The sequence below is a fragment of the Phaenicophaeus curvirostris genome, chromosome 8, assembly GCF_032191515.1.
Source record: "Phaenicophaeus curvirostris isolate KB17595 chromosome 8, BPBGC_Pcur_1.0, whole genome shotgun sequence".
Lineage (NCBI taxonomy): Eukaryota > Metazoa > Chordata > Aves > Cuculiformes > Cuculidae > Phaenicophaeus > Phaenicophaeus curvirostris.
The window spans coordinates 36205817-36232400 of NC_091399.1; the positions used below are offsets into that span (position 1 = coordinate 36205817).

Below are 26584 nucleotides of genomic sequence, written 5' to 3' on the forward strand. Positions count from 1 at the left end.
TTATCTGTGAGAACTAGAACTTGAACGATAAGTTCTAGCAGTGATAACATGTTCAGCAGTAGTTAGTTTGTACCCTCGGCTCCCTCTGGGGAGGAGATAATGCAAACCGGGCATCTGGCTCATGAGTGATTCTTAAAAATATTAGGATTCTTGTGCCAGAATTGTCTGGGTTTGCCTGATGGCTGCAACGGTGCTTGAGTGCCTCTTCAATGTTTGGTGCTTTTGCATGTGCTGTTACTGGAATATCACGAGAGAAATGGAGAAAATTAGTAGAGTAGAAACACAGCTAAAACATTGAGGGAATTTTTCCTTCTGAAAAAAAAAATTAAACTTGATATGGTAGTTTGATTATACCTTATATCTTAACACTGCCTAATTTATACAGGTGAGTATATTTGTGTGAATAAGCTTAAATGAATATGTATGCTTGCTTCCTTGGCAATGTTCATACAAGATATGTGTGGAAATCTCTTATTTTGTTTTTAATAGTTTTTCTCTATCTTTGTTCAACAGCTCAATTACATGCCTCCTGACCGTTCAGTAGATTTTGATTTTACTAAGAGAGGGCTCTTAGTGTTTGCTGACAAATCAGTTACTGCTGGGAGCATGCATACACCGTGCAGTTCACCTGAACCCAAAGCATCTACCTTCACTTCAAACCTGGGCGTTAATGAATTTAACGCAATCATGCAACAGATGGCAAAGGTAGGGCCCTCTGGTTCAGTGAGCCAAACTTACTTTGCTTCAACGTCAGACTTTCTGGCATGCTTTTGGGGTGCTTTTTCAATCATGCTCTTTTGTTATGTTTCTGGTAGTGTGGTGCCTCCTAGCCAGTAAGAGAGTAGAAGTGCTGAGGATAACTTTTCCCCATGAAAAATAATGTCAGCAATGGAAAGTGGTTTGGTGGTTTGCTTTTTTTTTTTCCTTTGCCAATTTTTTTGTCTGTCTTACTGCCAAATACACCAAGGTAGAAAAGAAATTTCAGTTGCCAGAGAACCTTATTGGTATTTGATGACACTTAATTGAAAATGGACATTTTCTGCAGAAACTCATTTTGATGGAGAGACTTGTTTTATCAAGTACATTTTAAATTGGAAATGTACCAACTTTGTTAATATATGAACAGTGCAAATGATTAAAAGAACTGGCATGTAATATTTTATTTAACTCTTCATTTAGTATGTTTTACCCTTGCCAGACAGATGCAGATTTCATTAACATGTGATGGTGCATGTACCAGATACATATGGAAACTGTACAGGTGCAGACATCTACCTGTGTGGGATTGGCATTTATACCACAAATGTATTGTTATGTGTTACTTTAAACCATTAATTTAATTGGTTAGTCATGTCTTTCTATATTAAGTAATTGTTGCCAATTGACTACCTTAATGCAGCTGTAATAGTTTGAGCATAACTCTTCTCATTAGTGTGTCATTAACTCATCAGATAAAAGATTTAGCAGTAAAGACTGCACATTATTTTGGATAAAACAGCTGTGATAGCAGCGCATTCTCTCTAAGTAATGTTTCTCAGTAAGCAATCCCAGAAATCTTGTATTAGAACTGAAAAGCAGGCAGTCGCAGAAGCAAACTTTTTTTAGCATTAAGTGTGAAGTTGCAGGGAGGGGAAGGAAATTAATTTCTTTATTTAAAAGCTGCAACCTTTTGAATACACACCTAAAAATCAGCATTAAAAGTGAGGGGAGCCAAAAGACAAGTTATTTAGTTTAGCTATGCAGCATTTCCAGAAATCCCAAATATATTGCTCTAGACAGCACTTTGTTCATAGTTTTCATCCAGTTTGGAATTCATCTCATAATGTGAATGAAGTGTGAAAGCAGCTCTTAAATTCCCTGAGGTTTCAGAACCTCAGAGTGCTTGCATATCCAGTACTCTGCTATATTAAAAATAATAAATGGAGAAGCTTTTATTGAAATAACGTATTCAGTATTTGCCTTTGTTTAGTCTTAGGAGAAGACTAATTCTTCCAGAGTTCATAAATTTTAAACTAGCTTATTTTATTACATTAAAAATTAGTGAATATTCTTTTTCTGTTTTATTAGGGGAGACAAATAGAATCAATAAAGATTGAAAAGCCTTCTGTTGGAGGTCTTGGATTTAGTGTGGTTTCCCTTAAAAATCCCAGCTTGGGAGAAGTTGGTATCTTTGTCAAGGAAGTCCAGCCAGGAAGCATAGCTGACAGGTGAGATCTTTGTAATTGTATTGGAAAATTGCAGTGTTTCCACGAAGGGAAAAGTCACAACTTTCACATTGAAAACTGTATCAGACTAGCATGTTTGTCTGAGTTATCTGGTGGGATATTTTGTTGGTGGTATCTTGAATTCTGGCTTTTCAACTAAATGAACTTATGTTTTGAGGATCAGATTTTCAGATGAGTTTTAAATATCTGAGCTATTCACAAATGGAATTTCCAGAAACCATTACTCATTTAAGAGAATCTTGAGTACTGATTAAAAAAAAAACAAAAGAAAACTCAGAAAAGTATACAAGGAAAATAAAAATCATGCTCTGCTTGAAGTTTTATGCATTGTGTATGTGAATTTTTTTCCCCTTGTTTCTTTATTTGCCTATGACAATGCCCTATTTATACTTGGTTTTACTGTTTGTTTCCTGTGTAAATTTAGATCCAGTCCTCCCAACAGATCTCTACACAGATGTCATCATAGAATCAAGGCTTTAGGCAGTTTCTTCCTGTATTGTCTGTGGGTTTTCACCCAACAACAAAAGACAGAGCAATCCTTTAAAAATAAAATGCAATTGTAAAATCACAAGAGTTGGCATGAGACAAATGCATTGCTTGGAATTATGTTTCAAGAAAATGTGTCTAGATTTCAAGTCTTTGGTGTCACTTTTTAAATAACACATGTCAGGAAGTGCCAACATAGGATGACAAAAAGAGTGGGGAGAGGTTGGAATGATAATGGCTATGGGCCCACAGAGAACACACCAGAGAACACTTAAAGAAAAGCATATTAGGCTTTTTCAAAGTGGAGACAGATGGACTGATCTGGATGTCAAAGGAGGGTGAATATCTCACTTTAGGGTTTGATGACCTGCTGCTCACTTTCTTTGATGAGAGAATCTAAAATATGGTTAGTGCTCGGAGAAAGTGATTTCTGGGTAACATCTTAAACATCGCATGATAAGAAGGAAGTTTAAAATGCATTACTTAAGATGTTCTGTTGCATTGTATCAGAGTTTTTATAAATTTCCCCAGCATGCTTCCCACTTTGCTTTTGAGACAAGATCTCCTGGAGACTTTTTTTGGATTCCTACAGAGCTTTGAAGGCAGTGCCTGTCTGTGTAACAGTTTGGTCTCGTGCTCATAATGAATATTTAACAAAGGAGATGAGTGATGGGTTCTCTCTTGTCACAAATCTAAATTCATCGCTAGGGTGAATTAACTGTGGAATTTATATTATCTTAAAGTATAAATTAAACTGTGTATTGCTTAAAGAAAGTTTGAAGTCTGAAGTCTGATACTATGAATTTTGAGTAAAATACAAATATGCAGCTGATCTGTCTTTATTATCTGAAATAATGATCATAACCTGAGTTATGGGTTCTTAGAGGTGGTAAAATATCATGCTAAACATAAAGAGGAATAGTTCCTAGTTCATTGTATAACTACAGAATTAATTTGTCTGCCCTGTAATTCAACATCATCAAGGAATGATGAGGGAATTTCATTGAATTTTGAATAGAAGCAAAGGAAAAAGTTGATTAAACTTCTATACTGTTATAAAGTTGGAACAAAATATGTCTATGCAGTTCAGTACAGTGTGGATTGCATGTAGTTTGTACGTTGGTGAAGACGGTCTAATAAGCCAATTGTTGTAATATATAAGTACCAAGCCTTGCATAACTGTGTATTTTGCATGTTCACGTTTAAATTACACAAGCCTGTTGTGAAGTCACTGTGCTGCATTTTAAAATTTCTTTCAATGTTTTGTTAAGGGATCAAAGACTAAAGGAAAATGACCACATACTGGCCATTAATTGCACCCCATTGGATCAGAACATTTCCCATCAGCACGCTATTGCCCTCCTCCAGCAGTCCACAGGGTCTCTACATCTGGTTGTTGCTAGGGAGCCAGTTCAAGGAAACAGCAGAACTTCGCCTATCTTATTAAGTGATATAAATCCACCTGAAACTGTGAGTTGTTGGAATACTGTCAAAATCAGACTTTGATCTTTTCTGGATAATTTTTTTGTGGTTGTGCTTGTGTTAGTAAGTTTTACATATAGGGCTTTTTTTTTTTAATCAGATTTTATATGTGATGACATTTCATTTAGGCTGATCATGCAATAAGTGTAAGGCTTCCATTGCAAAGCTGCATGAAGTTGTTATAAAATAGATCCTGTTTTTTTATAGGATAGCAGAAGCTTTAGTAGATCAACATATTCTTAGCAGCAGGGTCTCTTCGGCATGGGCTGGGTGAGCTATTTTGCAAATACGCCTAGCTGAAACCTACTTGTGCTCAGCAATTAAAGATGGTCTGATTACATCTTAAAAGAGTGTAAACATAACCTGACATGAGCACTGCTTGAAATATCCCAACCAATTTAAACTTAAACTGCTCAAATCAAAAATCCTTGTCTTTGTTTCAAAAACAAAATATCTGCAAAATAACTTCTCAATTCCTGTTTATTGTGTGGGGTTTTTTTTGTTTTGGTTTTTTTTGTTGTTTTTTTTAAATCTGAGCAAGGAGAGCCTGTCACAGGGCCATGTAATAAGCTTGGGCTGAATGAACTTCCATCTGTGTTCAAACCATATGGTCCAGGTGGCTTCACTGAATTTGGTCAAAACTACACACCTAAATCCAGGGTTTCCAATATTGGAATCTTAATTTATTATGCTAGTAGGTTTTGATGAAAATCTGGTTAAGAGTAGTGCTTTTCCTTATTCTCAGTAATTATTTCCCTCATGATTATTACAGAGCTAGTGAAATCTGAAGGTTTTAGTGGATAATCAATATTGTTTATTGCACTGAAAATTTTAAAGAATTAAACTTTAACTGCTTTTTCATTGAAAGATCTGCACTGAACAGACTAACAAAATAAAATACAAATATATATCTCTACAGGGGGTCTTTAAACTTCTTTTATGATATTTAACTGGCTTTGGCAAAGATTTTCAGTATGCTAATAAATCCTTTATTCACAGAAGACTTAAATCTGCCTACTTTGCTCCATTTTGGTTTCTATGAGATATTAATCTGACAGAAACATTGGCTGGGTTTAGATTGCTTAACAGCTTTGTTATTTTCAGATTGTCTTGTAGAACATAAGGTCATGGTACAGTGTAGCTTAGAAACATGCTTCCAATTCAGTATGGCATAATATTGTACTGCCCTATTAATTCAGTGTGTACTGGTGGTGTTTAGAGTGTGTAAGTGAAATAACAGAAATAAGAATTTGGGCAACGCTGAGTGAAAACTAAGCCAGTGCAAGCTCATTGCCTCTGTTTTTCTCTGTTGTTTGCAGTATTTTTGATTTATGAAAAACTGGAAAGGTAGTTTTCATCTTGGCAAGTAAATCTTAAAATTGCTTTTTCTTAGTCAAGCTTTTTCCTAGTATCCTGTTATCCTGAAAGTGAAGGACAAAATGTGTGTTTAAAAACAGATGACAAATCCCACTGTGTGTTTATAAGGAAATGAAGCTGACTGAACAAAATCCAACAGATCTCCAGTATATGGGGTAGAGAGAGAAAATTGCTCTGAATAATTCTGGTACATGTGAAAGTGAGAGACATTAAAGATTGACTGAAATAAAAATCTCCTGTTCTTATGAATTGCAGATTCACTGGGGCCACGTTGAAGATGTTGAGCTGATTAACGATGGTTCAGGATTAGGCTTTGGAATTGTAGGAGGAAAGTGGAGTGGAGTAGTTGTAAGAACAATTGTTCCTGGGGGATTAGCAGATCGGGTAATTTGTTATATTATGTCACTTCTTGTTTGATTGTAAAGTATAATTAACTGCTTTTGACATTCTTAAAATAAACTAATATTCTTGAACAAAGGGAAGCTGATAGCATCAAAGCCTGAATGCCAGTGTATACTTTATAAATATTTTGAAGGTATGATTGAAAAAAAATTAGCACCTGATATGAATTAAGTTGTTTCACAGATATGTTTTTTGTAATGTTGTTGAACATGCAGATATTCTGAACAGTTGTCTCACCTTCTGATGTTTTCAATACTTTTGATATTTTCACCCTTTTGTAAGTTGAGGCAGGAGGGACAAATAGTTTTAATAGATTTGCACATCCTCTGTAGAATTTGGCACATTTGGCAACATGTGTAGGGGCAAATTCTCCAAATGGATTGTCAGGCAAGAGAATCTGCTCTACTGAAGTAGTTGTCTTACAAGATTCAATTTGTAGATTGAAGATGTCCTGGTTTTAGTGGGTTTCATTTTAAAGGGGTTTTGATCCCTGCCTTGCAGTCTGAACAGTTCAAGGAGACACTCAAAAGATGCAAGGCCTTTTTAAGTTACTTATATTTTTTTGAAGTTGCACAGGTACAGTTTGCAAGCTTTGATTGCTAATCTTTAAAGACTTGGTGCTAGGTGTTGCTACATTTCAGGAGTAGGAAATGTGCAACAGCAAAATGGATTTGGATTCTTAATGGGAATTTAGTCACAATAAGTTACAATATTTGAGGTCTGGAACCAATGCAGGCAAGGTCTGGTGGCATGCAAACAAGAGAGGCTAAGGTACTTCCTCTAGTATAGGACAGAAATTAAAACTGGAGATTCAGAGAGCTCTACTGGAAAATGTTGGCTTTTACTTGACTGCCTCCCTCTGAACCTGTCATGTATAAATGAGTATTTTTTTAATTATTGTGTAGCACCTGTTTTGCTGTAAGGAATAAAGTGTTTTGGCTACAAATGAAGCATGTAAGTTAAGAACTTGCCACATCATTCTCAGCTGAATGAGACATCATTAAGAACATGTATATGTGCTCGTTATTTCACATGTTAGAATTGGATGAGTTTGTAAATGAGTTTGAGTTATTCCTGGGAATAACTCCGTTATGACTGCTGTGTAAATCAGTGCACTGAAGGTGGTGGAACTGTGCTGATCAATACCAGCTGAGGATTTGGTCCTATGAATGCTTGCTTATAATGAAAGTGATGATGGAGGCCATGAATCATCTTGTAAAAAAGGGTTTGTGTGGAGTCTTGTTACCTTCGTTAGATTTACTTACTCAAATTGGAGCTAGTTATATGAGAGAAGAACTGCCAGGTTAGTATAGAAGTATCAGGAAAAATCTAGTCCTAAATCAAAATGCTGTGATTTTTATTCTAACCCCCATCCAATGAGGAGTATTCAGTGAAACAGCAATATGTAACAACCTGTGAGTTTATAAAATGTTGCTGTTCTGTTTTTTCCTAAATGAGAAAAGTAATAAATTTCTTAGAATGGTGCTATTTAAGCTGTGTAGTTTACTCAGTTTTGAAAAGGTCAATTTACCACTGTTAACCACTGTGGAAAAAAAACCCCAGTGCGTAATTGTGCAAATGCTTCCTTGAATTATTTAGCATGTTGCAGCGGTAGTCAATTTTATGGTATTTTCTTTGTTAGCTCTTATGGCCATCAAGATGCTCTTACAGTTTCAGTTATGTAATGGAAAAGATGTTTCACATAGAGGATGGAAACATTTTTTGCAATTTTATTTGTGTTTGAAGGATGGGAGGCTCCGGACAGGAGATCACATCTTACAGATTGGAGGGACTAACGTGCAAGGAATGACCAGTGAACAAGTCGCCCAAGTGCTGAGAAACTGTGGGAATTCTGTTAGAATGATCGTTGCAAGAGACCCAAAGTGTGAAATTATGGAGGCTCCACCGGCTCCTGTGAGCTGGCCAGTTGCTACATTACCTTCCTTTCAAAATGGAAATGTAAGTACCTGGTGTTTCCTTGTTACATGTTTAGGTATGTTTGTGGCTTGTGATCAGAAAGGAGGAGAACAGAGTGTTCTTGAGACCTAAACAGCTTCTCCTCTTTGGAGTTTCCAGGTACCATATGTGTGTATTTGAGTGATTTGAGTGGTCGTTATTATAGCCCTGCCTTCTATAGTTCTCCCCTTTTTCCTCTGTTATTAACACCTATAATCTTGGGATCGGAATGACAGGCTTTACAGAATTTATTTCAGAGTGGGTAATTTAATTACCAAGATCATAAATATTATCAATAAATGGTACTTTTAGTTCTCCTTCTTAGCTCATTACGTTTTTGCTAATCAATCATTTGTAAGTGGATTTAAAACTTGAATGTGAATTTCCCTGGTCTGAAATCCAGAGCGCTGTGGCCACACCAGAATCATTCAGCATGATCATATTCTTATGAAACATAAGTGTAATGTTTTCATAGTCGACGCTACTGTCTGTGATAGGAAATATATCTAAAAATTTTGAAACTTGTTTTAGCAAATCTTATCATGGTCATATCAAAGTCTCTTGTTTTTGAAGTCATTCTTTTCAGTTTTGAGTAATTAAAATCAACAAATGCTACACTAAGTGTACAGTAGGTCTCGAAACATAAACAAAGCTGTGCTTGTGTACCATCTGCTGCTACTGTGCTGCTTCGATTGAGGTGTAGAATCTGAGTAGCCTTTTCTTTTTCATCTAGTTTCTTGAATATGAGTGAAGAGGGCTATTTTTCTGGAGCACCATTTTTAAAGGTCTGACTAGCAGTCTTGTTATTACAAACTCAAGTTCATGCTTACAGGACTTAGTCACTGTGAAGGCAGCCATTAGATTTGTTGCTTGCATCCCTCTGGAAGACTACTGTAGCTGAAGCTGTCAGTGACATATTGGGGTCCTTCTCAAACTCCTTAGAAGAAGGATTGGTGTAGTAGGAAACTTGAGAAGCAGAGAGATGTGAGGGGTAATCTATGTACGTAATGTTGCAGTTTTAAAGGTAGGCTTGTCTAATGGTCTGAAAAAAAGGCTTTCCTAGAGAATGAGGATCATTATGAAGCACTCCTTTTCCAGCTGTATCATGTTTTCCAAGGCCTATATTAGTTAAAAATATCACAGTCCTAATTTTGTTTACTCTACAAAGTGCTTTTTTCTCTTTTCCCAGCCTCAAAGGTGGGCCTCTTTGTCAGTAAGAGACTCCAGGCATTGTAGATGCTGCAGCCTTTCTAAAATATTCCTTCTGAATGTCTTTTCGTTGGGCTTCTGATTTCTGCTATGTTTTTTAAAGGGAAAAGGATCACATTGCATTTTCATAGAATCATAGAATGGTTTGGGTTGGAAAGGACCTTAAAGATCATCCAGTCCCTACCCCCACTGCTGTGGTCAGGGACACATCCCACTAGACCAGACTTCTGAAGGCCCCATCTAACCTGGCCTTGAACACTTTTAGGAACTTCCCTGGGCAACCTGTTGCAGTGTCTCACCACCCTCACTGTGAAGAATTTCTTCCTAATGTCTAATCTAAATCTTCCCCCTTCCAATTTAAAGCCATTCCGCCTCGTCCTATTACTATGTGTCCTTGTAAAAAAGTGCCTCCCCAGTTTTCCTGTAGTCCCCCCTCAGGTATTGGAAGGCCACTATAAGGTCTTCTGGGAGCCTTCTCTTCTCCAGGCTGCACAACCCCAACTCTTTCTCAGCCTGTCCTTATAGCAGAAGTGCTCCAGCCTTCTGATCATCTTCATAGCCCTCCTCTGGACCCGTTTCTACAGTTCCCTCTTATATCCCCAGTTCTGGTATACCCAACATATTTGTAACGTATCCTTCATATGTTGGGGATTCCAGAACGGGATGCAGTACTCCAGATGGTGTCTTCACCAAAGAGGAGCAGAGGGGCAGAATCACTTCCCTCTCCCTTCTGACCATGTTTTTTTTTTGATGCAGCCCAGGATACAGTTGGCCTTCTGGGCTGCAAGGGCACATTGCCAGCTCATGTTGAGTTTCTCATCAATCGGCTACCCGAAGTCCTTCTCCACAGGGCTGCTGTCAGTCACATCATCCTCCATCCTGTATTGAAACCGTGGATTGCCCTGACCCAGTGTAGGACCTTGCACTTGGCCTTCTTGAGCCTCGTGCTGTTCACATCTCTTTTCATCTGCTTCTTTCTGAATGTCATCTAATGTTTTCTGAACTAAACAGTACCTTCATATTTTGAGTTCAAGGAACTCCGCTTTCTGAGAAGAGAGATTTGCTGAGGTCAAGAATAGTGTCTGAATGTATTTCTTAATTTAATGATGATTTTAATGGTCCATGTTTCAGTTTCTGTCTGATTTACAAAAAGAACCTTTTCCTATAATCTAATTTCTCTCTGGTTTCTGGGTACTTTCACTAGCTCTGAGCTTTGGAGTAGAAAATATTTGTCTTTTCTTTTTTGCAAACCAGCAGAAAAGCACTTTAAATCTGTGGTTGGTTTTTTTCAGTTTCCTATTAATATTTGATTTCCTTTAAATTTCCTGTAGTAGGGAGTAACTGAAACTACTTATAGCTGTGCCTGGGCACAAGAAAGCAGTCATATTATCTGTACTCTGAGAGATACTGACAGCAGTGTTAGCATCCTACTTGTGCTGACTGTATTTAGGACTCTGTACTTTGATTTTTTCCAGACTCCACATCTAACGTTTTGCATTCTACCAGTAACACCACTTCGAGAAAATTTCTGTAGTGCCAGAGGACTGACTACAAAGGGCTTTTGGTTGTCAAAATCGCAGGACTCTCGAGGCCATAGCTCTGTTTCAGATGTTGCTATAGACTTGTTTACTATTTTAGTTCCCTCTCCTAAAGATAAATGACAGAGCATCAAAACTTATCTTCATCTCCATCAACATCTTATGGAGCAAGAGAGCTGGAAAGCATTTTGTGAGCTTAATGATTTAGGTAGTGGAGGCAGGTGTGTGATAAGAAAGGAGATAGCTGTCCATTGATTTCTCTTTTAGTGAAAACTGAAATAAGTATGGCTATAACTTTTGCCTGCTTTGAATATAGGTCCTTCTGAAGCCGGTATGTGGCAACCGTTTGATTAAACTTATTTTTTGTGAATTCTTCTAAGAAATGTTTTCCAGTTTCCTTGTCCATTTTTTGCTTTGGGCAGTGACGCTGTCCCTCTTGATTTTATCAGTTTAACAGACATTACTCTGATCACCATCATCTTTTTGATCCAATTAGGCTGTATCTGATTACTGAAAACAAACAGCTTCATGTATTTTGATTTATCCCTTGCAATCCCAGATCTGCATTCTTGATTGCTTTTCCCTTGGTATCACCAGTACCTTTAGTGTGTCCTGTTTGAACTCTGTCCTGCAGTTTTGGTTTTCACTTGTCAGAGTAGAGTTGCAGAAACATGCTGAGGCCAGCTTTGTGGGGACCTTTTTCCATATACTTCTCCAGAGTAAGGTCAGTTCGTATTGTAATCTTAGCTAGTGGCTTTTATGTTTTTTTGGTAATTGTATTAAGCAAAGGGTTCTGAGAACAGGTCGTTCTCTTTACAAATGTTGCTTGTTATGAGAATTCCTCTTATCAGTTTGACAATAAAGCAGTTACAAATGAATGCTTTCTCTTCCTCTGTTGGGTCTTAAAAAGAATTTTCATTGAACGCAAACTAATGAATCTTTTGCTCCCCAATTGCGTAAGGACGCAACCCAGAAGCTTCCAGTGCTCTTTGTAGTTTGGTGGCATTCAAATCTGAACAGGATTGTATCAGACTTGTTAAGCTGATGTGTGTAAGATTGATTTTTGGAATGGCTTTGTGATTTCGTATCTAGCATGAAAGCAAGCAATAAGCTCAAACGCCTGCCTAGTCTCCCATATCTGCATTTATGTAGGCAACTGCTTCTCTAGTAGAGATGTGCCTACTATGTGTACACGTGGATTCATTTCAGGGCATCAAACCTATTTCTGTGTTGAGATCCCTTTCCTGCTGCCCCTCACTTCTTTAGTAGGTGATAAAAAGAGATAAGCGTCACTTTTTCTGACAAAGTCAGAAAGTGTGATGTGATAACACTGTGTATTTATAGTAGGTTTTTTTGCTTCGTAATTGTCCAGTAGAAAGAGCTCAGGCACTGATACTGTTCATCAGGACTAACGTATGAAAGGGAGAGAAGAAATTCTGAGGGCATTCAGGGTTTCAGGGTTTCTGTTGTCTTTTACAATTGACTGGGAAATTTTTTGTTGCCAAGTGGAAGTGAAGTGGTCCCAAGCAGTCTAATAAAATCCTCTGTTTTCCATCAGCTAGAAATATTATGGTTCAGGCCCATACGTAGAGGAGGTATTGGGAAAGAATTTTAAAAGCAACTAATGACTTTGGGTGACAACTTATTTTCAGCAAATCTCGAGTATATCTCACTTGCAAATAAGATCCCTCCTGAAATAGAAAAGTCAATCACTGCTCACTTCTGAAGATCTTAACTTGCAATATTGTAATGGTTCTGGGAACTTACAAGATTTTTTTTTTTTTTACTGTCTTGTGCTTTATTTACAGGACAATACCAACCATTTTGAGACTTATGATGTTGAACTTATAAAAAAGAATGGGCAAAGCCTGGGGATAACAATTGTTGGATATGCTGGCACATGTGACCTAGGTAAGTTCTACAGGATTTAGGGAAGTCCAGGACAGGGGCTTCTCAACTGCCATTTATTTACTGTGAGGGAAATGGATAGCACTGCTTTGAAACAGTGTAACCTACAAAATCCGTGAGAGGTTATTTAGTGTTTGGAGAAATTGCTGTGAAGTGACATTTAATCGCAAGGAGTTTTGAAGAGTTGTGATTAGGTTAAAAAATGATTCCCACTTGACTGCTGGACTGTGAATTTTACCTATGTTGAATGCCTATGTTGTTACTGTGCAAGCCATTAGACTGTGGCAGTTCCTGCGTATGCAGACTCTAACACAATCAGGTTCCTGTCCACACTGTTCCTTTTTTTGGGCAAATTTTAAGAATAATCTCAAGACCAGAGTATTGGATGTCTCCATTTTGCATTAACTTTTGAATGGTATTTTCAATATGCACAAAATAGCTCAACATGCAACTTTGGATGTTTAATGAATTGTAGGCATAGAGTGGAAATGGATCAGTCAGATTAACCAGTTCATCCCTCTGATGGGCAGGAGGTGCAGGGAATTTTAGTTGTGCATGATGTGGATGCCGCCTTCACAGCATGATGTACTTGTGTTTGGCGCATGCCTATTTCAGTGTCTGAACTCTGGGAAGAGGTTAAAATATGATATGGGGACACAGAATAATTTTTTTTCTTGGTCCTCTTTAAATTAGAGCTGTTAACTGGTCTTTCAGTTACTAGTTCCACAAATGATAGTATCTTTAAAATTTACCTAACTGAATATCTGGTTTTATATTAAGTGGTAGTGCTTTTTCTGCCCCCTCCTTCCTCATGGGACTCAAGAAGGTATTCTGGGAATGCGGTGCAGCTGGGGGTTGCTCTCTGGCCCCATTCATTCCCAGGAAACCCTCTTGTGTTGCCAGTCAGGAATCCAAGCTAGTGCAGTGAGCACTGGGAAGTGGGTTGGGGAGGAGCACATCAGCAAGTGGGAAAAGGTGGATTTGAAGCACCAGTAGAATGGTTTTGCTGAGCATGGACAAACAGTGTTGGGCAGGTTGCTGAGAAAGAAAAGGGTGGATGTCGAGGTTCATTCAAATTAAAGATCTGTACCTCATATTTTGCAGGAGCTGGGGGAAGGGTTACTGTTTCAATGGATGACTGAGTTTTTAACTGTTTTGGTTTGGATTTAATTCCTTGTTCTAATTAGAAGTTAGAATTAATAATCAAACGTCAAGCATGACAAAGGAGAGCTTTTCTGATTTTCCCTTTTCTCTTTTTTTTTTCTTCAAGAAAAATCCTTTTTCATTAAGATTTAAAGTACTGAATTCTTTAGCTGTAAGCAGATGATTGAAGTCCTGATCAAAGTACTTAAGCACATACTTTACTTTTAGCTTAGGTAGTTCTACTGAAATCAAATACAGCATGGATTTAAGTGATTGTGGTTTAAAGCCTGAGTAAGCACAAGGATGAATCCATGGAGTAGGTGGTCATTTGTGAGCCATTTTAAGAAAAAACATTTGAGGTCAGCGTGTAGGTGGTTATGTTGGTGCTGTTTTTCTCATCAGGGATCCTCAGTCATTCTGTCTCAATTTGTGTAACGTGCAAATGTCAGTGGTTATTGAAATCATAACTTTGTGGACAAAGTGGTGTGTGAAAAAGGCTGTAATTGAAAATCTTATTAAGAAACGAAACAAATTAGGTCAATGTAGTGACTTGTTTCTCTTCCTCTCCTCTTGTCAACAGAACCTTCAGGGATTTTTGTGAAAAATATAATACCTGGTAGTGCTGCTGACCACAATGGACAAATTCACGTTCATGACAAAATTGTTGCTGTAAGTAAAATAGACGGGTTATACATTGTTGCAAAAATAATACTTCAGTACACATCTCTGTGTTGGAAGAGCAAAGTAGTAAAGACTTGCTAAAATTAATTAAACCTTTTCTGCTTTGCAGAGGGAGTAATTTGGTGGTTCATATTTGTTTAGGTGAATTTGTAACAGCTTTGGCTTTCTGTGGTTAAAACATTATTTTACATTCAAAGCAGCAGTAAATAGTAGTTAACTATGAAAGAGGCAAGCACTTAGATTAAAACATTTCAGAGTGGAGAATCTTGGCTTTTGGCCTGAAGTAAAGATGAGCAGCATTAGCTTCTATTTGAATTGAATGGGATTTGAAGATGGTTAAGATTTTGCAAGATGTAGCACACTGTTTACGGTCCTTAACGACTGTGTAGCATAGTCTGGATACAATCAAAATGTTAATAATCACAATTTAGGTTTAAAAACCCAAGCTTTATGTGTAGAAAAATCAGAACCCATTGAATAACGGTGAATTGAATAATAGCCAATTTCCATTCACAGTACAAGCAGGAATGAATTGCACAGTCGTTTTGTTTTGAGAGATATGATTTTAAATTCGTTTTTGAAATGTGTACTATGCCAGACCTTCCAAAGTCAGCTTCTCCTTTGTGAGAATAGAAATTGGTACAACCTTGTGTTTCTATTGTCAGCTTTGCAGGAGAAGCCACTATTGATGCATGATCTAAAAGTGAGGTGAACAGAGTATTTTGGGTGCAAATTAAGACATCTCAATTAGTGTAAGATTTGGGCTATTTTGAGTGAATTATATGAACAGTTAAGTGTATAGGTTTGTATGGGGCATGCTAGAAATCCATGAGAAAGCTAGTGGTAGTGATAAACTGAACACAGTTTGAGGTTGACTGCTCTTACTGGGAAACTACATCTACAATACTCCTCAAGATGTTTTCTTAAATGAAAGGCGGTAGTCAGTGCACATTTAGATTAGTAAATTCTGTTTTGTGGTTGCCCCATGAAGACAGAAGAAATTATTGTTGTGTTCCCTTTTAAAATGCATTCTGAAAATATTTTCTGATAAATGAAATGTAACTGATTTAATGAGATAGTTTTGCAAATACTACTGTCTTCAGTGAATAACCCTATAATTTCTGCACAAAATAATGTGGATGTTGCTTACAGTCTATGGTACAGCTTAAGGATGTAATGTGTTTACTATTATATGATATGATTTTCTTGTTTTAGGTTGACGGAGTTAATATACAGGATTATACCAATCAAGAAGTAGTAGAGGCATTGCGTAACACAGGACAATCTGTACGCCTTACCTTACTTAGAAGGAAATCTTCTTCAACTGTTTCTTCAGAAAGAGCTTCAGATAGAGGTATTTTTTTTTTCCTTTTTCTGCAGGTGATTTTATTTTTCACTCAATTTACAATCACTTAGTTTGCTGATTAGAACTAGACACCACATGATCCTAGATTTTGCTGGGACGTGCTATAGAAAATGAGATACCGAAGGAGGAATGGAAAGAAACAGAGATGAGGGATTCAGGAAAATTAAGCACAAACCTCCTGTGTAGCCAAAAAAAAAAAAAAAACCAGCCATAGTTAGTGAGGTGGTGTTACTTCATATATTTTGCAGCATGTGATTTTTTTTTTTTTTTTCATCTGTTTTCACAGTCCAGCCAACTGTTCCAACCTTTGTGCCCTGTGGAGCTGTAGGGACTGAAACTGGTGTGGCCACTAAGAACGAGCTAAAACGCGACCAGAAGGATAATCTTCAAAACGATAAGAAGCAGAGTCTGCATAAAACAGGTGTATAGGATATCTTGCAGTGTCTCTTCTGAATCTTTATCTTTTAATCCATTTTCAGTACTGGTGGGCTGTCATGGCTCACTTAATCTTCAGCTTTTGCTCTATAATGCTGCTTATTCAGGTCTCTCTGAAGAAAAACTCTGCCTGTTGGGTCTATCCACTCTTCCATCCCACTCTAGCCCCAGAATTAGCACCTCCACAAGTTTGCCAAGAGTGCTTTCTGTATCATCATCAAGGCCCCTGGTGAACACACAGGATAATATTAGCTTCTGTAGCTACTGACCTTGTTTTATAATGTTCTCTTTGATCCTAGTGGTTCATCTAGTTTTCAGCCTATTTAGCAGTCATCAAACCCATCTTTCCTCAGTTTCCAGATGAGAATGCTTATGTAAATGGTGTGAAAAGCTTTGGTGAAGTTGAGGTGTATTGCACACTTATTCCATGTATTTATCTTGGCAATAGAACTGGTCAGTTAATTGGCAAATCTGTACTCTTCCTGATGTGCCTTCTTATCATTTATGCTTTTGGAAATGGATTCCAAAAGAAGGTATCTGATAATCTCTCCAGGGCTGAAGGTGAGACTGACTGGCCTGTAGTTTTCTGGACCTTCCTCCTTGTGTAAAGTTTGCCCTTTCCCAGTCATTGCTAATCCTCCTTCAATTGCCATGGGTTTTTGTGGGTTTTTTTGGTGGATGATAGACAGTGGAGTTGCAGCCTTTTTAGTACTTTGGAATGAGCTCTATAGTGCTGAATGCCACCAGCTCACAGATTCCTCTTCCTAGCCATGGTCTTGTTCTGATGACCTGAGCTGTTCTGCCTGCAGTCTTCAGAGAAAATTTGTTCATCCTCCTCTACTGCCAGGGTCCTGAACCAGATGGCTAGGTGAACAGCATAAGGAGATGGAACTCTTGGGAGTTAACATTTACTTTCTGATCCAGTGTTATGTCAGTCATACCTGTCTTCTTGCCCTCATAGGTCTTAGACTCCTGTTTCTGTGCAGTCTTTTAAAAATATTTTGTTGATTTCCTGTGCACCATCTCAGATTGCCCATTTGTTGCAGTTTCCTCTTTTGGCACTGCAGTAATTTCATCAGAACTTGCCTTGCAAGCTTCTTGACTTGGCCTTCTACAAATGGTGACCTGAGCTGCGGCGTCCTCTCTTGGGAGGTTCCTTGAGTAGGGCTTGCTGAAGGACCAGGGGGCTGCAGCAGCAGGGACAGGGTATTATGTGACGTGTCTGCATTTGTAGGTCATTTTTCTGCCAGGGAACTGCCTCTGTAGTGTTCCTGGTCACTGACATTTTCTGGAGTGCTAGAGAAGTAGGAAGCCTCACGCAAGTTACGTTCACCACCTGTGAGATTCCTGGTCGGCAACTAACCTCTCCTTGTTGCTTGCTGGTTCCCAGACCCAACTTACTTACCTTGTGTTACTAATACTGTTGGATACTGCTTCCTCCTGAGCTACTGTTGGAATCCAGAGTTCAGTCTCTACACATGCCTGCCTTGCTTATCTCAAGTTCAGTAGCTGAACTAGGAATTGACTGCACACCTGTGCTGGCAGGTGAGACTCTCTGGTCTGGCAAAGGTGTAACAGGCATAAAGACCCGATAGCTGGAATCAGAATCTGGACAGGAGTTCAAATTAGGCATGTGTTTTTAACAGTGAAGGCCATTGAACATAGGGATGGATCACAATGGCATGTATTGCTTTGGTTTTTAGCTGACTTCTGAATCAAGGTTGGAGGCCTTTCCAGAAGGCGTGCTTCAATTCCCTACATATTTCTGGGCTTTTCTACGTGAACTTCTGGGTGAATTTCTACAGCTTGTGTTAATGTCAGCATAAATTATCCTTATGCCTTGTAGTTTCTGAGATCTGTACGTGTAACAGAGGATTCTAAATTATGGCTGTCAATGAATAACAATTTTGCAATGGCTGTGGAAGATCTGTCAGTATTAAAGACAACCTGGAAATGAGAGAGGCGTAGCAGTTCCTATGTTCCATTCTGTTTTACTTTTCTGTCCAAGCCTTATAATCAGACATCCTTTGTTGTGACTTTTGCATATTCCTAGAAATAGGAAGCCAAAACAGAGATCGTTGAGTAGCTGAGATGTGAGGTTATCAAAGCATTGGATTAGCTGTATGAATGGAAAAGCTTATATTGATTTGTAGTTACAATGGACTAATAACTTAAAGACTTAGCAGTAGGATATGTTTAGGGGCAGAAGTGCCAAGAGGGCTTACACTTGCTATGACAGAAGCTAGAAAAGAGCAACACATGCTGTCCTGTGTCACTTTTCCAGTTCTTTTTAGCTGTGGAACTTTTTGTGCATAAGGCACTTCTGTGTTCTACTGAAGTGAACAATATCTCTGTAGTCAGTGCCTGACTGGGTTATCAATGATTGGGTTATCTCGTGTCACAGGCTGCAGATGTCTGCCTGGATGCAAAGAGAACTTTCCGAGGAATTTGTTACCTAATACTTGGCGCTGTGCAAATATTGGATATCAATGCTGGGATCGGTTTATGCTGGGAAATAAAATTGCTTTACCTGGCTTTCAGTTAACAAACTCTGTTAGCCTCAAGGTGTGTTATCTAGATATGACTCAGTGATCCCTGTTCTGCTGGATCAAACTGTATTTTTGAGCCCTTTTCATAGCAGACTCAAGCTGCTTTGATGTGAATCCACTGCCTCTTCATAAATACTCCAAAGCCCTTAGTTTCAAAAGGACTTTATTAACCAAGTTTTCTGTATGCAAGTGGTTACCCTTCAATTCTAGTGTTGTGCAGATCTTGTTGTCTTCTTCCTTGGAGCTCTGTGGAGTGTGGTGCAGATGTGCCTTGCACTGGCAAGGAATTCATTGCCTGCAATCCATGGTTGCTGGTTGGAGCCATGCTGGTTCCTTGTAGAGGTGGTGTGTGCACTGCATTCCTTAGTGCTTCATGTAGGAAGGGTACCAAGAGATTTTTCTGTTCTGCATATCCAAGCTCCCCTTATCCTGGAGAATACAGTGTGTTAGCGTGCACAGTGTTTCTTGGGACACCAGAATTTAAACACTGAAGCTTTTGTTTCTTTGCAACTGGGTAGTGCCATTGACACCATACCATCAAGCAGTGCTGATCCTCTCTGGACCAGCAGGATGATGCCATGGGCACAGCTTTAAAACGCAGTACTGATTTGGGAGCATTTAATGCAAGGTATATAAGCAAGTATCATTGCTTGATTGAACTAGGGATTTTCATAGCGAGAAACCACTTTAACTTACAAGGGTCTGCAAAAGCTTTGTGCAGCTGTAAAGTGTGTGTGTATCTGTTAATAACTTGAAATACTTAGTTGCAAATTTTACTCCTACTGAAATAGAATGTGTAAGATTTCACCTTGGAGTAGAATTTAATGGCCAACTTTAAATTCCAAAGATAGGTGCTTATTTTGGACACAGTGATGGGCACTTCGTTATAATGGTGCTAAAGTAAATACTGCTAATTTAAGGTGCTGACTAAACTCTGGAAATGCTTTTAGAAGTTTAATGTAAAAGGTATGTTTTATGAAATACGTATTACTTCCCTTTAAGCCCAGTTGTGTGAAATTCTTATAAAACTGTGTTTCCTAGAGAGGTATTAAATAGTAATTCTAGCCAGGCAAAACTGTGCTTAAGCAGTTCTGTTACAAAGGCAACATGGTGTAGGAGGCAGTGTACATAAGGCCTGAAACTTCTGCTAGCGAGCTAGCGGCAATTAACTTAACAGCTCCATCTGCAAGGCTGCAGACTGTGCAGAACTGCTTTCTTTTGCCTTGCAGCAGTACTCAAATCTCAAATACATAGTGATGCTAGTCCGGCACTTACAGACAGCTGGGGAAAAATGTCCAGCAGTTGGTCAGGTAAAGGTAGAGCATTAATGAAGTGTGCTAGAGCACAATACGCGTCCTCGTATAGTGAGTTTGTGAAACCAGGAGGTATTTGCAAGAAGGAAAGACCCCAATTTGACCAGGAAAGGTGATTTTTACAGTACACTTGTGATTTATTTTTGATGCTTGCTAATTAGAAAAGAAAAATTGTATGGTAGTGCAGGCAGAAAGACAGACTAAATGTGTTGAAAGTTGTTGCTAATGAAACCTGTCCCTGGGAAGTCTTTTCATTTCTGAGGCCTTGCACATTATAGAAGACATGGTATGTATCTTGGGTCATGAGAAATCCAGCTGGATGAGAGACTTCCCATTAGCTGCCACATGGAAAAAGCTGTTTGGGAAAAAGGAACATTTTAAGTGAATTGGGTGATATCATTGGAAATTAATCTATTTAATCAAAATCCCTCCGGCCAACATTTCCACAGTCCTGAGGAAGCTGCAAGCGAAGACTTCAAAGTGCGTTTGCAAGAAGGAAGGGGGGAAACTTCAAATGGAGATGTGCATCAGCACCTGCTCTGAATAACTCGTAGATTTTTGTTAATGTGTTTTGGAAGTAATAAAAAAAGATCTGTATTCAGCCAGTTGAACACAGCTTACAGTTCCTGAACTGACCTTTGAGCTTGACCATAACATTCGTTACTCCTGGTGAACTTTAAAACCTATCTTTGGCTGCACAGGGGGTTGTGGGTGCTTAGGTACTGCGTGTCCATGCTATAACTTTGTAATAGCAGAAAAAGAGACTAAAGAATTTCTGTCCTTATGTATTTCTGCAAATAAGAGTAGAAAAATGCACCAGTGTTCTGATTTTGCTGCAGTGAAGCAAAGGGAAGTGCAGGTAGATGCTGCAGGGAAGTGAAGGTAGTTATCAGCCTGTGCTTAATGACAACAGTCATGAAAATGACATGACAAAATGAGTGGAAGAAATACAGAGTATCAGCTGTGTTGTATAAGTTAACTTAAATTTTTTTTTTTTAATGAGTGGAAAACTTCAAAGTTATAAAATGATGTAAGGAGGATTGTGTTGCAAAGCTCAGGTTTTACGTTCGCAGTCTACAGAGGTGTTGAAAGTAAAGGCAGCTTGACATCCTATTTGTGCTGGCTTTTTCTAGTAGGTAGGTTCTGAGCTTCTCCTGGTGTCTTCAAAATTCCCCCCTTGAGGTGTTTCGCTCGCTAGTTTGTGTGCAAAATGTGAGGTTGTGATTTATGTTCTAAATTTCAGAATGATGCATCAGCTATACTAAGTGGTCTGTGCCTTGTCTAGACATCTGACAAACTATTACAGTCATTCAGGGGAAAAAAACCCAGTTTTCGGTAATTCAGCCCCCAGTTGCTGCTGCTGTAGCTGCTAGATGGAATTTGCTTTAGAGCTTGATTCTTACCAGTTAAACATTGCTTCGGCTTGGAACTTTATATGTGCACTGAGCTTCTGGATGAGGTCAAATGCAGGGCAGCCAGTCATTTTATGCTGTCTAGCTCTGTCAGATTGTCTTATGTGAATGTAATACTGCCTTGGTTGCATAAGTAAGAAAGCTGAAAAGATATAAATGTCAAGATAGCCAAGTTCCCACGGAAGACTGGTTTAGAACTGGAGCTTATATTAAAGCTCATGTTACTTACTGGCCTAATTAAACTAGACAAGCCTTTATACCTGCCAAATGTATAAATAAAGTCTGTGACTGCGTTGTGCTGACACAGCCCCCCAAAAACACCAATATCTTGTCAGGCATTCTGCTTCTTAAGGGGGTTCATTTTGGTGGGTGATGATGCTTCCCTGGAGTGGCAAACATTTTTATAGCAACACATTATGAAGTTGTGTGAAATTTGTTTTGCAGCTTGAATGAATGATTTGTTTACAGTACTATATGGTACAGAACTCGCATCTCATCAGTGCAAGCATCACCTCTTCTGCTTCTCAGTTGAATAAATCACACATTAGCAGCAGCTGACATTTTGCATTGTTTTCCTAAGAAATACATTTTTGATTTCCACTGCTTGATAGATGCAGTTTAATGCACTTTCCTTTTGGGGATTATTCCCTATAATCTTTTATTTACACAGAAGTTTTATTAAAGTACTTAGAAGTAAATGTACTTCTGAATGTACAATATGCTTGTAAATTTAATATTCACTTTCATATTTAGGAAGAGTCCCACTCCCTCCAGCACATGAGCTGAAATCCAAGTGGGAAAACCTTCTGGGACCTGAATATCAAGTTATGGTATGTTATCTTTCAATAAACTACATTCATTTATGCTGTTTCTTTAAATTACAAATCTGTGAGCTTAGCATTAAAGGCTGTTTGTAGAACAGTTTACTGTTCAGAACAGATCAGTAACATCAAATTTTGTTTTCTGTAACATCAAGGCTGAAATATGGGAGTGTTATAATGAGTTGTTGGTCTGTTTTTTAAATTCTGTTTATATAAATACTATTGTTATACAGATACTAGACAGGATCAGTGACTTAAGAAAATCAGCTGTCCTTTTAAATCTGCATCATAGCAGCCACTTAAAATATGTGGCATTTTTATGATTTCATTTATGATCTATTTATGTTATTGTGCACTGGGAAAAAAGGGCTCAGGATAGAGCCTCCTGTGTTTCACCAAGAACTTTACAATTTTATTAGAAGAATGAAAGAATGATTTTCAAACATGCTGGGAAAATAGGAAGTAATTCACAAAGTGTAACTTTGTGGTGCCAGTGTCTATTAGATATTTCTTCACTTCATGTTAAATAATTGCCAAGCAAAAGATTGTTTTGATAAATGGTCATAAAGAATTGACTGAAATTGTAATTCTGTACTGGTTTTCAGTGCTGCGTTAGCCAGTCAGTACAGATAAAAGACTCCAGCCAGTGTTCTTTCTGGAGAGTTTAAAAATTCTCACCACCACCAAGAAAATGCGCTGTTTGTCTTTGCAACGCTTGTCCAGTTGATTTAGAGACACTTATTTTTACTACTTGGAGTACCCATCGTTGCAGTCACTAGCTGGAAGATTTAAAGTAGCTTTAAGAATTGCCTTGAGAAATTTGCTTCTCTTCTTTCCATTAGCACTCCTTTAAGATCTGAAGTTCGTGTAAGATTATGTACATGATGCAATAAATCTGTTTGGCTGCCCACTTCAGTTGCTTGGTATTCCCATCCTTACATTTCAAGAGTCTGATATTACTTCCCTTAACACTATCACACTTCCCACAGAGGATGAAAATCTGCTTAGTTCATGAAACTGTCCGTTCCTAATTCCACTTTATCTGTGGCCAGTAAAACGTCAGGAGTGAAAATGTTAACGATTGGCCCTTCTAAATAATAGAAGGAATCTGTTGTGGTATCCCATTTTGAAAGTAATTTTTCACCTCTTCCAGTTCTTGTCATCTGCACCTACCTCTAGTCTCGCTTAGCTGCATTCAATAAGAAGTTTTAGTTTGATTTCAGCCTGATAGTGTGGTCCTTGTTTTATGCTATCCTCACTCCTACATTCATCTCCCAGAAAGTCACCCTGATGGTGCTGCAGGTTTGAGTAGTCAGAAGTACTTCTTTTCAGAGGAAATAGCTGTTTGAAGAGAGGGTTTGTCACTCATGGCTTCTGTGTTGCTTATCTTTTGTGCCATCAGTGGAAGGAGCTGAGATTCTGCTGAAACAGAAAGAGACCCTGTACAGGGATGTATGACTGTGGTGTTTGCTGCCAGGTGCCTAAGCGTGAGCAGTCAAGCTGAGGAGTTATCAGTCATAGATTCACTTAGTTACAACTGAATGGACATGAAGTGGATTTTGTCTGTTGGGAAAAATACCCTAGGTACTGGAAAACAAGATGCTGAAAGCCCTGTTTAAAATTAAGCCAAAAGAAAAGGCTGAGGCTTAGTATTGTTTCGTAGATACTTTGTTAAACTGGAAATTTTCAATGGAGCCTGAAGTTACCTGATCTTTTGCAAGGCTGTGTATTTTCCAAATCTAACAAGTGTAGCAATCCTCCCAGACATATTCAACTTCAGTGACCCAGGCTCCAGCCCTAGGCTATAGATCACCACAGATGTCATCTTATTACATTTAAAATTGGAGTAAATAATCTTCTAAGGTTACAGATAAATAATGTTAAAGAAGAATGTTACAAGAAAACTGGTGGTGAACATAGTTATTTTATTAATATAAAACCAGAAGATATACTGAAGGGATTTCTTGTCACTTTTAAATAATCCACTTTGCATTCAAACTTGGTAATTAAAATCATGTATTTCAAGCCATGTTAGGAACGTGCTGCAGAAGATGGAGGTTTAGTCCAGATGTTAGATGGCTGTACTATAGCCTGAAGTAATAACTTAAGCTATCGTACTTTTGAAATTCTGATTGGCAACTCAGTTTGGGTATTTGTGTCAAACATAATGGCATTTTGTGCTTATGCAGGATTACGAGACTTGACTAAAATTGGCACTCAGGCTTTGGGAATAGGATAATATTGGAGCCTGCTAATAGTGCATAATCACCGCATTCCTAGTTGTAAATGTTCTGTGTCTGAAAGACTTTTCTAACATTTGTTTAAAATTATCTTGCATCAATGTGATTTTGTTTAAGTACAGTTTATTTTGCTCCTCAGTTGTTTTTTTTTGCCAAAATTCATCATTCCAGTAAAGTCTTTACTGTCCTGCTGTTGATAAATAATTGTTATGTACAATTTTTAGGTTGTGAATGTGGATATGCCCATTACAGATGATTCAGAGCTCCAGAAGTACTCAAAGGTATGACTTGCATGATGGTTTTCTTCATGGTATATGTTGGCAGAGTAATCCCAGAAGTGCATGACACAATTCCAGATTTAGGTGTTTCAGGAATTTAGCGGCTTTGTGGCTCTACGTTATTTTTCAAAAAAAAAAGAAAAAAAAAAAAGGCTGTCAATGTTCTGTTTATCTACTGAACTTGTCCAATACCTTTTTGTAGCAAGGCAAACAAACCTTTTAACACACATATCCACACGCACACACACCAAAACCCAAACTATGCGTATAAGGCTCAAATTTCGTGGTACTTAATTGCATCGAAATTCAGTTCTTGAAAATCACTACACAGCGGAGCAGAGGTTGAAACTCTGCAGAACGATGTTTTCCTCCTGAAGAGGAGTTTACCTTTAGTGATCCTGGATCAGGGAGGGGGAGTTCCATTTCATCAAAATGGTCAGAGTTGAAATTAATTTCAGGCTTCTGAGACTTTTGAGAGATTTTCAAGATGTGTATGTTCATAATGTGGAAGAGAGGTTTGTGGAGATGATACATTTATATACTGTGGGGATGTCTCAGTGAAGAAAGGCCACAAACTTATAGTCAGACATGGGTGTGACAGAATGTTGAGGATCAATGGATTGCTTCTTTTACTTGAATATCTAGAATTAACTGGGAACTGGGACAGTCAGCATTTCAACTGAAGTAATAAAGAGCCAGAAAATGGCTAAACTGAAGGAGCAGATACTGCTTATCATCTCTTCTCCCCATGTTGTCATGATTCCTGCTGTCTTTTCTGAGTACATATCAGTTTTATGCTAGTCTTCCTAATATTAGCAGACCTAAGACATTAATGGTTGGAGGCTCCCTAGAGAAAAGTTCCAAATTAAGGAGGCTTACTGAGAAGAGTATAACACAAAATCAGTGATTTCAGCCTGCAGAAACAAGGATGTCAGTATTATTAGCGTTTCTTAGAGGATGCTTCATGGATATTTTTCCTACCTCAAAGTAGTGTAGCTCCTAAAGGAGTGAGATGGCTGGTTTTGTGATAAGTTTTTATGGGGATTATAGATTTTCTTTCAGTTTTGTTGAAAACTCACCTTTTGGGTGTGATGGACTTTAGATGGTACTTCTCTCTGCATTTTTCCAACATGGTAACCTTATTTAAAAATACAGTTCAACATGCCTTTTCCCAAAGGGCAGATTGGTTGTTTTTATTTGTGCAAACAGTTTCCATAAAGAACTTAGGGACACTTGTGCTGTAACACAGATGATATCCATGTGAAGACTTAAGCATCTCACTGTGTGTTTAGTTTAATTTGGAGAGATACTGAATCCTGTATGTGTTTATATTGTGCTACATAAAGATATATGCATTCTTAGCTCACTTATCTTTTGGCAGCTGTTACCCATCCACACTTTGAGATTAGGAGTTGAGCTTGACACGTTTGATGGACATCATTATATATCATCAATTGCTTCCGATGGTCCAGCTGCCACACTTGGTCTTCTGCAACTGGAGGATGAACTTCTGGAGGTAAAACACAAAACACAAACAAAAAATAGAACTGATATATTTCTTGTTTCCTAGCCTTTTTAAAACCAGTTGTATTAAATTCTAGTTTGGCTGCTGTGTGTGCAATAGCAGTGTTCAAGAGTTGGTTTTGCAAACTGAGTAGTGCTTTGGAAGTCACATTCATTTTCCTCACTGTTTCATTCCTCCGTTATGGACAAAATGTCGAATTTTTGTGACCTTTTAGTGACTTCATGGGTCTTTTTACTGA

General features: G+C 38.2%; 1 protein-coding gene across 1 annotated transcript in view; it reads left to right on the forward strand.

Annotated features, from left to right (window-relative positions):
- PATJ (PATJ crumbs cell polarity complex component) overlaps positions 1-26584 on the forward strand; it is a 157702-nt gene that overhangs the window by 7720 nt on the left and 123398 nt on the right. Inside the window, exons 4-15 of the mRNA XM_069861943.1 lie at positions 514-705; positions 2068-2207; positions 3983-4181; positions 5826-5954; positions 7719-7931; positions 12484-12586; positions 14307-14395; positions 15623-15761; positions 16060-16194; positions 22236-22312; positions 24768-24824; positions 26203-26337. Coding sequence (XP_069718044.1) covers positions 514-705; positions 2068-2207; positions 3983-4181; positions 5826-5954; positions 7719-7931; positions 12484-12586; positions 14307-14395; positions 15623-15761; positions 16060-16194; positions 22236-22312; positions 24768-24824; positions 26203-26337 — 1608 coding nt within the window. The remainder of the gene's footprint in view (positions 1-513; positions 706-2067; positions 2208-3982; positions 4182-5825; positions 5955-7718; positions 7932-12483; positions 12587-14306; positions 14396-15622; positions 15762-16059; positions 16195-22235; positions 22313-24767; positions 24825-26202; positions 26338-26584) is intronic.